At 38.5% G+C, this 13,729-nt stretch overlaps 1 protein-coding gene across 27 annotated transcripts in view; it reads right to left on the bottom strand.

The window, feature by feature from the left end:
• Window positions 1–13,729, bottom strand: part of cadps (Ca2+ dependent secretion activator) — a 314,914-nt gene that overhangs the window by 145,942 nt on the left and 155,243 nt on the right. For 16 of the 27 annotated variants that reach the window (XM_018092883.2, XM_018092886.2, XM_012960425.3 and 13 more), the window contains 1 exon segment: window positions 10,970–10,981. The exons of the other annotated variants lie outside the window; for them this stretch is intronic. In XM_018092883.2, coding sequence (XP_017948372.1) covers window positions 10,970–10,981 — 12 coding nt within the window. 27 annotated transcript variants of the gene reach the window in all.

Here is a 13,729-nt window from a genome sequence, read left to right as displayed (position 1 = left end):
ATACCGTTACATGGTTTGGTGCTCATGAGTTTGGTTAGATCCAGGGGTGGCATTAGCTATTCTAATGGGACAGAAGCTCCCCTTTGTACAACATAGTCTAAATTACTTTAATCCTTCTTAAACTCAAAACAAAGTAGTTTTGGGATGGTTTTTTTGTTGCTTGGCTCTTCATTTGGCCCCACAGAAAACTACATCTAGTTTGGAGCAGATTAGGAAGACCTAGATCCAAATAATGAACAGCTACCCATTTTATTTTTAGATAAAATAAGAGTTATATAGAGATATCAGACTTGTGCCTTGCTAATGACTGGGAGCCCCTATCCCTGTCATTCTTTGCCAACCAAGAATACTGGAAGATGCCAGGTGACAAGGGCTGGAGGGTGCAACATTGAGCCCAAGTCCTGAAGCATAGTCATACACAAGGCATGCTCACACCGTAATAAACCACGCATAAAATGCTTAAACTAGACTAGCAGGAATCATCTAATGCAGGGGTTCCCAACCTTTCTTACTTGTGAGCCACAGTCAAATGTAAAAAGACTTGGGGAGCAACACAAGCACCATAAAAGTTCATGGAGGAGCCAAATAAGGGCTGTGATTGGCTATTAGGGGCCTCTATGCACCCTATCAGCTTACAGGGGGCTTTATTTGGTAGGAAATCTTGTTTTTATTCAACCAAAACTTGCCCCCAAGTCAGGAATTCAAAAATAACTCCCTGGTTTGGGGGCACTAAGAGCAACATCCAATGGGTTGGGGAGCAGCATGTTACCCCCGAGCCACTGGTTGGGGATCACTGATCTAATGTATTGCCAATATTAAGTGCCCTTGAAAATCTAGATACCTGAAGATTTCTGCTATACAGGTCCTTTTCAAAAAATTAGCATATTGTGATAAAGTTCATTATTTTCTGTAATGTACTGATAAACATTAGACTTTCATATATTTTACATTCATTACACACAACTGAAGTAGTTCAAGCCTTTTATTGTTTTAATATTGATGATTGTGGCATACAGCTCATGAAAACCCAAAATTCCTATCTCAAAAAATTAGCATATCATGAAAAGGTTCTCTAAACGAGCTATTAACCTAATCATCTGAATCAACAAATTAACTCTAAAAACCTGCAAAAGATTCCTGAGGCTTTTAAAAACTCCCAGCCTGGTTCATTACTCAAAACCGCAATCATGGGTAAGACTGCCGACCTGACTGCTGTCCAGAAGGCCATCATTGACACCCTCAAGCAAGAGGGTAAGACACAGAAAGAAATTTCTGAACGAATAGGCTGTTCCCAGAGTGCTGTATCAAGGCACCTCAGTGGGAAGTCTGTGGGAAGGAAAAAGTGTGGCAGAAAACGCTGCACAACGAGAAGAGGTGACTGGGCCCTGAGGAAGATTGTGGAGAAGGACCGATTCCTGACCTTGGGGGACCTGCGGAAGCAGTGGACTGAGTCTGGAGTAGAAACATCCAGAGCCACCGTGTACAGGCGCGTGCAGGAAATGGGCTACAGGTGCTGCATTCCCCAGGTCAAGCCACTTTTGAACCAGAAACAGCGGCAGAAGCGCCTGACCTGGGCTACAGAGAAGCAGCACTGGACTGTTGCTCAGTGGTCCAAAGTATGTCATTCGGAAATCAAGGTGCCAGAGTCTGGAGGAAGACTGGGGAGAGGGAAATGCCAAAATGCCTGAAGTCCAGTGTCAAGTACCCACAGTCAGTGATGGTCTGGGGTGCCATGTCAGCTGCTGGTGTTGGTCCACTGTGTTTTATCAAGGGCAGGGTCAATGCAGCTAGCTATCAGGAGATTTTGGAGCACTTCATGCTTCCATCTGCTGAAAAGCTTTATGGAGATGAAGATTTCATTTTTCAGCACGACCTGGCACCTGCTCACAGTGCCAAAACCACTGGTAAATGGTTTACTGACCATGGTATTACTGTGCTCAATTGGCCTGCCAACTCTCCTGACCTGAACCCCATAGAGAATCTGTGGGATATTGTGAAGAGAAAGTTGAGAGACACAAGACCCAACACTCTGGATGAGCTTAAGGCCGCTATTGAAGCATCCTGGGCCTCCATAACACCTGAGCAGTGCCACAGGCTGATTGCCTCCATGCCACGCCACATTGAAGCAGTCATTTCTGCAAAAGGATTCCCAACCAAGTAGTGAGTGCATAACTGAACATAATTATTTGAAGGTTGACTTTTTTTGTATTAAAAACACTTTTCTTTTATTGGGCGGATGAAATATGCTAATTTTTTGAGATAGGAATTTTGGGTTTTCATGAGCTGTATGCCACAATCATCAATATTAAAACAAGAAAAGGCTTGAACTACTTCAGTTGTGTGTAATGAATCTAAAATATATGAAAGTCTAATGTTTATCAGTACATTACAGAAAATAATGAACTTTATCACAATATGCTAATTTTTTGAAAAGGACCTGTATATAGAAAAGAGGGAGTCAATAACATAGCTTATGTGGTTACAGGGAGGTTCAGGTATTTCTGTTTCTTTGTTCAGAAATTAGACACACACAGTCAGATGGGGAGATGTTTTAAGCCCCAACTTCAATTATATACTGTTCTAGGTCTTTACAAAAGGTTTCCCACTTTCCATGGAGTCCTAGGTAGCCTAAGCTATTTTTTTAAACTAATGAAGTCTGTAAAATGACTGTAAGAACATAGAATGGAGGTTCATGCACGCACAATCACACACACACATAGTCGGGACAGAGTTTATGATAAGAGTTGTTGTTGCGGCCCTAATGCTGGATTCTTCTGTTTTCATAGGCAAAGTATAATTCACCTGACTCATATTTTTATTACCTTTCACCTACAATTTTTAAACATTTTAAAAAATCAATTAAGAAGTAACTTTGTGAGTGTTTTATCTCCAAGACAACAGTGGCACTTGCTCCTCTATGGGGTCATCTGATGTGGAAGTGAGACAAAGATTTGGGGAGGAATGGGTTGGACTTGGAGAGGGGGAAAGAAATCAAAGTGGAAAATTAGGAAGTACATGTTGACAGCTTTAGCGCAAGAGACAGTGGAGTGGAGATTACTTAAATGATGCATGAAAGACAAGTGGGAGGTAGAAAGGGTGTTATATATAAAAAGGTAAAAGAAAGAGTTAGAAAGAGAGGGATATGGGTGGGGTAGAGTTACAAACAGACAAAGGGGCAAAAGAATGCAGAGAATGAAAGGAAGAAGATGGTGAGATGAACAAGAAGGCAAGAATACAAGGATGTGGTTAGAGAAAGAAAAAGAGGAGCAAGGCAAGTAGGATGAGACAAAGCTGAGGAAAAGAGAAGAAGAGCAATAAGGGAACATAAGTGAAAGAATAGACAGACAATGTTGAGGAGAAGAAAATACTACATGGATGAATATATACGTATGAAAAGTGGATGGAAACTCCACCTTTACTGGTAAAGCATTTTCTATGTGAGTGTGAATGGGTCACTTGGCTCCTGGGAGTTTGTCTACATCTTTGGGGACTTGAATGTAGTAAATTTGGGGTTTATTGAGTTTAAAACTGGGACATACTAAGGGGCACATTTACTAATCCACGAATCCGAATCCCACATGGGAAAAAATCGGATTGGAAACAAAAATTTTGCGACTTTTTCGTCACCGTCGTGTTTTTTTTTTTTCGTATTTTGCGCAATTGTTTCGTCGTCGTCATGACTTTATCATATTTTGCACGACTTATTGTATTGAGCAATTGTAAACGGCGGAAAAACCAATCTGATTTTTTCGCGACGGCGCCGAAAAAGTCGCGGAAAATATACGATAAAGTCGCAACGCCAACGGAAAAATCGCGGGACAAATGCCGATCATTACGAAAAAACGCATTCGGACGCTTTCGGTCCGTTCGTGCATTAGTAAATCTGCCCCTAAGTATTTGATTCTACACATTGACTTATTTTTATAAATATATAATGAGGTCAAAGGATTGGCAAACATTTATAAAACAAAAAAAAGAGTCCCCATTAAGAACTAATCATAAGCAGTTATAGATGATGGATAAACACGTATTTTAACTTTTAGAAATGTTTAAACATTTTACAGAGCATTTTCAGACTAAAAACTGTTTTTAGATTTGAGTGAAAGGGATGGGGGTTTTAGAAAGCTGAAATACACCAGCCTAAAAAGTATTCCAGTATTTTCACAAAAAATACTGTTGCAAAAAAAACAACATTGGGGCCAATTTATCAATGTACGATTGGTTACGAATAGAAAAAAATCGTTTTTTTTCTGTGAGTATTTTCCGTGACCTTTTCATTAGTGATGGGCGAAAAGTTTCGGCAGGCATGGATTTGTCGCGGGCGACAAAACAATAGCCGCGGGCGACGAAACAATAGCCACGGGCGACAAAACAATAGCCGCGCGACAAAATAATAGCCACGGGCGACGAAACAATAGCCGCGGGCGATGAAACAATAGCCGCGGGCGACGAAACAATAGCCACGGGCGACAAAACAATAGCCGCGCGACAAAATAATAGCCACGGGCGACAAAACAATAGCCGCGGGCGACGAAACAATAGCCACGGGCGACAAAACAATAGCCGCGCGACAAAATAATAGCCACGGGCGACGAAACAATAGGCGCACGACAAAATAATAGCCGTGGGCGACGAAACAATAGCCGCGCGACCAAATAATAGCCGCGGGCGTCAATTTTTTTGTTGCACGAAATTTTTGCCGTTTCGCGTCGCTGAAAAATTAGCGAATCTTTCAAAAGATCCGCGAAACGGCGAAAAATTCGCAAAACGGCTCATCACTACTTTTCATTAATTTCCGAGACTTTTTCGTACTTTGCGACAATTTGCATGACAATTTGTGCGACAAAATAATATTTGTCGCAACAAGTACACAAGTTTCGGAATTCATTCAAGTTTCAGTATTGTGACTTTCTTTTGGCCAGTTTGGAGCTGCAGAGTGCCATCAAGTCCTTTGGAAAGCTTCCCACATCATGCACTGAAGTGTCAGAAAGGGTTTCGCTCTGTTTGGGATCGAAAATTTAATGACTATCCGATCGCCATACGTAAACGGTTGTTTGCATACGAAAATTTCGGATCTTCTGGATCGTAAGTACGAAATTTTCATATTCAAACGAAAAGAATTTTCGGGACATTTTTGATCATCAGAAATTATTGGATTCTGTCAATCGTATTCGTACATTAGTGAATCGGCCCCATAGCTTACTACTGATGAACAGATGGAATTTCCAACACTGGGATTTTAGGGGCATTTTGCTGAAATAGTGAACTGTGCCTGGTTACCTGCAGAGAATCCTATTTTACCTATTCATAAATATGACCCTAAATATAAAAAATTGAAAATTGTATTACGAGTCACTATTTTTTAGTATGTGATCGGTTTGGATGATTTGGTTTAACCTAATGTCAGACAACCAAGGTAGATCTGCGATGAACACTAAACTGTTTGGCTAAAACAGCTACAAAATCATTTCGGTAAGATGCCAATGTTTCCTATGTAAAAATCAAAGTTAAAAAATGTACCGTATTTTTCGCCGTATAAGACGCACTTTTTCTTCCCCCAAACTGGGGGGGGAAAGCCTGTGCGTCTTATACGGCGAATACTCACCCACTGCCAAGTCATCGCCGGAGGCTGCTCTCTTATGCGGCGGCGTCAGGCCTTTTTATAAGGTTGCGCCCGTGCGTATGATGTCACACGTCAGCAACGAGGCGCAACCTTATAGAAGAGCCTGTTGCAGCGGCATAAGAGAGGAGCCTCCGGCGATGGTCTGTCAAGGGTACTTTATATGGGGGCAATTGGGGGCTACTGTTTATGGGGGCAATTGGGGCACTTTCTATTGGGGGCACTGTGTGTAGGGGCTATTGTCTATGGGGCAATTGGGGGCACTGTTTATGGGGGCAATTGAGGCACTGTGTATGGGGGCACTGTTTATGGGGGCAATTGGGGTACTGTGTATGGGGGTACTGTGTATGGGGGCACTTTCTATTGGGGCCCTGTGTGTGGGGGCTACTGTTTATGGGGCAATTGGGGGCACTGTTTATGGGGGTAACTAGGGTACTGTGTATGGGGGCACTTTCTATTGGGGGCACTGTGTGTGGGGGCTACTGTCTATGGGGCAATTGGGGCACTGTGTATGGGGGCACTTTCGTAATATTTGGGGGGATATTACCCCCCCCCGTGGTCGTCCGTACCATGCGTCCTCTTCCCCTTGCAGTGCCAATTGGCACGCACTGACACTGCTGACATTGGCGCGCGCACCTCTAGTCACGCAAAGCACACAGCAGGATGGCAAGTACTTGATAATTAGTATATTATATAGTTCAGAATCTAGATTTGTCTCCTTTAAAATTGGGTGCGTCTTATATTCCGGAGCGTCTTATATGGCGAAAAATACGGTAAGTCTCAAGGGTATAATAAATACTGTTACGGTTAGATATACTTGGCTGGGCTTCTATTCATGTTATTTTTATCGAAATCACAAAAGTCGTTGTCGGCACATCCATGAAACAAGAATATCAGACAAGCGGTTTAAATTGCGTATCTCTGTGTGGAAACTTTTGGTCATTAGAAGGGTCAGGCCTCTACAAAACAGTCATTTGCATTACTATAATCAAACGTCATGTTGCAAATTGCAGTAAGTCAACTCGTTTTCCTTGTTGTGCAAACATGTCACGTGTCCGTCGAGCAGCTTCCCCCCCTTTAGCACATTTTAATGAAATCTGTTGTCAGATTTTATAGATTCATGTGGCCTTTCCTGTAATGAAAATAGCGCGTTACTTACACAGCTTATTTACACTAGACCTTGTTTCTTTTTTTTTTTTTACTACACACTAGATAGGAATCAAGCAGCATAGAGCTGCCTTTCTATATTTTTTACCAATGTCTATGGAAAAATTACAAAGAGAATTATCTCCTCCAAAGTACTATTTATGCCATTTTAGCCTTTATTTATTATTTTATTTAATATTACAAGAGTTTGTACTATTTTCATCACTTCTACAGTGCCTTAATATTGCCATAAATGAAAGTTAAGCTGTATTTTATCCGTGTAATATCCCTCATATGTTATATTGAATAATACAAAAAATGATATGCACCCTACGAAAAGCCAATTATATTTAACAATCCATTACCTGGTACAGGTATGGGACCCCTTATCCGGAGACCTGTTATCCAGAAAGTCCCAAATTACGGAAAGGCCATCTCCCATAGACTCTATTATAAGCAAATAATTCTAATTTTTAAAAATAATTTCCTTATTCTCTGTAATAATAAAACAGTACCTGTACTTGATCCCAACTAAGATATAATTACCCCTTATTGGGGGCAGAACATCCCTATTGGGTTTATTTAATGGTTAAATGATTCCCTTTTCTCTGTAATAATAAACAGTACCTGTACTTGATCCCAACTAAGATATAATTACCCCTTATTGGGGGCAGAACAGCCCTATTGGGTTTATTTCATGGTTAAATGATTCCCTTTTCTCTGTAATAATAAAACAGTACCTGTACTTGATCCCAACTAAGATATAATTACCCCTTATTGGGGGCAGAACAGCCCTATTGGGTTTATTTCATGGTTAAATGATTCCCTTTTCTCTGTAATAATAAAACAGTACCTGTACTTGATCCCAACTAAGATATAATTACCCCTTATTGGGGGCAGAACAGCCCTATTGGGTTTATTTCATGGTTAAATGATTCCCTTTTCTCTGTAATAATAAAACAGTACCTGTACTTGATCCCAACTAAGATATAATTACCCCTTATTGGGGCAGAACAGCCCTATTGGGTTTATTTCATGGTTAAATGATTCCCTTTTCTCTGTAATAATAAAACAGTACCTGTACTTGATCCCAACTAAGATATAATTACCCCTTATTGGGGGCAGAACAGCCCTATTGGGTTTATTTCATGGTTAAATGATTCCCTTTTCTCTGTAATAATAAAACAGTACCTGTACTTGATCCCAACTAAGATATAATTACCCCTTATTGGGGCAGAACAGCCCTATTGGGTTTATTTCATGGTTAAATGATTCCCTTTTCTCTGTAATAATAAAACAGTACCTGTACTTGATCCCAACTAAGATATAATTACCCCTTATTGGGGGCAGAACAGCCCTATTGGGTTTATTTAATGGTTAAATGATTCCCTTTTCTCTGTAATAATAAAACAGTACCTGTACTTGATCCCAACTAAGATATAATTACCCCTTATTGGGGGCAGAACAGTCCTATTGGGTTTATTTCATGGTTAAATGATTCCCTTTTCTCTGTAATAATAAAACAGTACCTTGTACTTGATCTCAATTAATTCTTATTGTAGGCAAAACAATCCTATTGGGTTTATTCAATATTTAAATGATTTTTAGCAGACTTAAGTTATAGAGATCCAAATTATGGAAAGATCCCTTATCCGGAAAACCCCAGGTCCCGAGCATTCTGGATAACAGGTCCCATACCTGTATTTTAAGTTGAGCTTTTGGGTCTGTTGGCTGACAGTTAAGCATAGCCTTTGCCTTCCTATACATCAGAATTTATTTAACTTGATTTCAATGGACGTATTAATATCACATCAAAATGAAACTGATGTCAGCCAATGGCATTTTGGCTAACTTTCCTGAGCCACGTAATACGGATAAAATGTTCCCTCTTTATTTCTGAATAAACACAATACATTACACAATAAATTAAAAATAAAAAGGCAGCGTATCTGAGAGTTTGCCTCTCGAATAAAGGGCAAGAACTGGAAACTAAACTTTTAAGTATCCTGCAATGTAATACTATTAGGAAAAATAAACTCAAGTTTTGCTTTACGGAATCAACACTGCTCATGCACCCACCTCTTTTTGTTTTAAAATGTAACACTATGTTGCATTAAAACAGCTAACCTTCCCTAGACTTATAGACACACAAATGATTATACATTAATATACAGATGCAGGCTCTGTTATCCCAAAAGCTGTTCGGTTTATCTTGAGCCTTTAAATACACCTAGGAAGGCATTAAAGATATTGGATAGCCTGTGATACCTCTTTTGGATGGGCATCTATCTAGAGATATCACTTTGGGATAACTCTGCCTACATCCATACATTATACAGCATAGTACATAAGATATGAGAGACAACTTGAACAAAATAATAGTTTAAGCATTTTTTTTTCTCATCTTTATGAGTTCACACTTAATGGACAATTTAAAAAAACATTTTATGGGAACAAATGTCAGAAACAGCATGCTTTTTAGTGATTTTGCAGCACATTTTGTTCATGCCAGTAATGTGAATGTTAAAAAAAAATCGGTTTTCAGCCCCTCAGCTGTTCAAGGCGAGCGTTAAACTGCGTCAGAACATGATGGGATGCAATGCAGTTTACACTAGGCCTCTTAACACTGAAAAGCCAAAAACAGCATTTGTGAAAGAAGCAGATACAAACTGATCATACAAAAAGAAAAAAAAGAAAAAAAAAAACATAGCCGTGAATTTAATGACGTGTCAGAGATTTATGTCAAGCAGAACATACAATCATCAACATCTCACAAAATAGCGAATGATGCAGATATTGCAAATTGTCAGTCCAAGAGTCCATTCATTCGTTCTCTCATTCATACTTTCATTGTAGAAAACAAAATAGCAAACTCCAGCATGTTATCATATTGCAGCACCAGTAACTGGAGTCCTCATTAGACACCCAAAAAAAGGAATATGGTTTCTGCTTGAAAGAGCGTAGATTTAATTCTGCCTGCTATCCAAGGGAAATATAACCAAAATAAAGAAGGAGAGAAAGAAAGAAAGGAAAAAAGGAGTATTGTTTTCATGGTCAGGAGGGACAAAGCCACCTGCTCCTTCTCATATTGCATTCAGAATACTCCAAGTACATATTTGCCAACTCTCATGACCAAAAGATTCGACTTCATCTTTAGGAGGAAAAACAAAAGCAAATAATAAGGGGTTGGGTGAAGGGAGTTAAAAAAACAACCAAACTACACATTCACAAACAGAAATATCAAGACTCGGTAGGTGGTGGTGGATCATCTACTGAAATTTCCATACGAAAATGGGGACACCCGATGATTGAGCTCCTCCTTTTCAACTGACAAATTTGATTGTTTTGATTTCACATTCATGGCTTTTGCAAACTTATCTTTGGGAAATTCTTTGCCATGCCAAAAAATACCTATGTGATGCAAGCCACTTTGGCAAGTAAACTTTTTCCATGTTTAAAATGTATTTTGTCAATTGCCACTTGCAGCACTAGTGTAACATGAAATACTGGTCAGAAATATACAAAATATACATTATTCCTACAAAAAAATTGGAAAAAAGGCTTCTTCTATCAAGGAAAATCATCCTGTGACCTCCCAGTAGGAGCTGTAGATGAAATACAGCTGAAAAGGCTACAGGTTGAAGGTCTTTCATTTATATCTGATTCATGCTTTTTGTTTGAAGTGTTCTTAGTATTAACATATATATTTTTTAGCATTACATAATGTAATCGGTGATTATTCATGCTTAGCACCGGGACATCAACAGTAACATGAAAAAAACTACAGCAAAATGCAAACGGCTCTAGCATTGTGCAAAATGACCTCTTCACAAGCATTGCACAGTCAACAGGGCATGAAAGAAATCAAACCATTAAATGAAAACGGAATTGTTAGATTTAGAAATGATAAAGGAAAAATAAAATAATGACTGTACTTTTTTTTTTTTTTAGAGCATCTCTTGATGCTAATGTCAAAGCCAAGGAGAGAAGGCAATTATGCAAACATCACATGCATCCTAATTTCAGTATGGAAACTTAAACAAGTCAAACCTAAATTTTGGAAGAAAGAACATGAAGAGTTTTACTAGAAATCTAAACATGAGAACGATTTAAGAGAGAGAGAGAAAAAAAAAAAGCACATTGCATATGTCAGATAATCTGTTTAGATTATCTGAGCTGTGCTAGCTATCGGGAAACACTTACCCTTCAGTCCAGCTAGAAGATAGCAGGGTAAGAAGGAACAAACCAGAATAGCATAAAGACTCAAGAAAGCAGACAAGAGCCCCAGTTTAGCAATTTAAGGACTAGGGTTCAGGCAAAGAAGAAAAAAGAAAAGCCCTTAAATGTCTAGTCAGGTTTTAACAGCAGAGCAAACTTAACATGTCTATAAAAAGGAGCCATTTTCAGTAGAAGTCTCCGATAGTTTGGTGTAAAAAGGCATTTGAATTGAGAGGATGAAACACAAAAATCAGTTACTGCTTACCAAATTTGATTTTTAAATGATCATTCTGGGCATGTTATTTGATTGAATGTTCTACCGATACACACAAGACACACAATAGGAAATTGCAGACAAGTGGTCACTTTTATGAAGCTTAAACATAGGCAAAACTATGGCAGATTTTCCACTGAGAAGTCATTCGGTATTATGGATCTCATGGGTTTCATAGAATATTTGGAAGAGAGTAAAACACATAAAACAAAACAAAAAATAGAGGGGAGGGCAATTGATAAGGTATTAGACCGATACGTAACTCTATCAGCCAAATAAAAGTGAGTAGCAGAGTCGCACAAATGGGTGAATAGCAGGATCTATTTTAGATTGTTATTTTTTTTTTAAATGCAAAATAGAAACCACCCTTTTTTTCAGAGCTGCCGTGAAAACATCAGTCAAAAGTTACGTAATAATTCCAAATACAATCTGGGAATATCGGATTTGACAAAGCGGATAATAGCGGACGTAACGGTTATACTGTTGGGAGCAAGTCATCTCGCTGGCACAGACAGCTATGAAAACAAGAGTAGAGATATATTTTTTTTCTCTGCAATATAAAACACGTTGAAAATGCTTAGGCATAATTCTCTAGGCTGGGAGAAGCTCATCTATGGATTTATAAGTCTCAAAACACATACAGTACATTGACTAACAAAGAAATGCACAAGGGAAAAAAAAGAAAAGAAAATCTACGTACGGAAAGGACAATAATATATCCTTACCTTGCTGAATGTGAAATAAAAAAACAAGAATCTTAAAATGCAATACGGAATTATAACAATGTTACTCTGCTTTATAAAAAAAAAAAGAATAGCGGGTATAAAATGAGCAAGTGTTTTATGAAAAGTATTAATAATGTGCAAGTAGGATCCTTAGAAAGTTGTTAGTAAATAAACTGGGGATATTTTCTTAAAAAAATGACTTCATCTCGTTCAGTTTTTAGTATTTTCGTTTTTTTTGTAGGTTTGTAAAAGCAAGCAAAATAGAAAATGGGATTCCTGCTAGCGGTCTCTGCTTAATAAAGACACTGTCACCTACTAAGCTTAATTAGAGCTCAGGTCAGAAGTGCAGGCCAGTGTTTGGGAACAGGGCGTGAGAAGAGGAATGTAAGCTGCTGTGTGGGCCTCGACATTAAGGAAAGGGGTTTAACTATCTGCGAGCCAAGCTGGAAGCAAAAATATTAATGAAATCGAAATATATGTGTCCACCACTGAATCAGGACATAGCTAATTAAAGATATAGATTCGAATTATCATAGGTAGATGGGAATGTGAAAAAAAGGCCAGGGCAATGATCTTGCGTTATATTGTGTCCAAATAATGCACAACTGGCAATTTACAATCACAATGAAACCTCTGTCGACCTTTGGAGGACTAAATTTGGGTGATTTTGGGTGTCACAACTACACCCCTTGCTTCACCATGGTTATGGTAACACTATAGGGGACTCCCAAGAAATCGGAAAGGGTTGACAGGTTTATTTCTATGGGTTAAAAATACAAACTTTTAAGCATGTACGCCACATTAAATGTATTTCCGTCCCACAAACAAACAATTGTAAATAACTTTATTCTCGTTGCTGAAAAATTTGGAAGACGAGGGGGAAAAATAGTCTTCGGTAAATTGTGCCCTTCTATAATTCATGTAATACACTGGTAGATAATAAAGAGAAAATGTAAATAATAAGGTTCATATAAATGCACATATGATGTGGGTGTATGAATCATAGGAATATATAGGAGTTAAATTTAGGTTTGTTGCAGTCTTTATATCGATAGATATTCATTTTAAAACTCAGGTATTGCATTTTAAGATTTGGCAAAGCAGAACCCAAAAAATATATTCTTATATTTCACAGTCATATAGCTTAACAAAACAAATGCAGGCTGTATGTATAGGTAAATAGTCATAAATAATAATAACTGATCTTTTAAGAAGCGGTTGCTATTTGCTATAATAAAACTCGGGAATTCTGGAGGTAAGTTGGAAAAATGGAACAGTTCTACAGCTCAGGACCACATTAGTGTAGGGCAAAGAAGGTCATTGTTGTAGAAAAGGTCCCTTTGATGGGAAATTGCCCTTGGTAAGAGTATAAACTACATTTTTATTTGTAACATTTACACCAAGGATATTCAGCCTACGGCCATTTTTGCACTAAATGGGCTGCCGACTGAACATCCATGATGATGCAGTTTTTTTTTTCCTGAACTTTCAGTGCCTGGGGCCTGTTCCCTGCCCTGCTGGAGTTCAACTGTTACAGAATGTAGATACTGTAGAGTCTCAAGGCTGAAACAAAACACAAGCTCTGATGCACGGGATTATCATTTGTTCTAGAACCAGCGATAATGTGTATCCTAGATTTAACACATGTGTTATCATAGTTTTCTCAATGCATAAAAGTAAAAGAACAACAATGCATTAACCAAAACCGAAAGCTTAACCTTAATAAAATAAGCATTAGTAACATTA

Source organism: Xenopus tropicalis, chromosome 4 (assembly GCF_000004195.4).
Source record: "Xenopus tropicalis strain Nigerian chromosome 4, UCB_Xtro_10.0, whole genome shotgun sequence".
In the NCBI taxonomy this organism is placed as follows: Eukaryota; Metazoa; Chordata; class Amphibia; order Anura; family Pipidae; genus Xenopus; species Xenopus tropicalis.
This window is presented reverse-complemented; position numbering and strand designations above follow the sequence as displayed.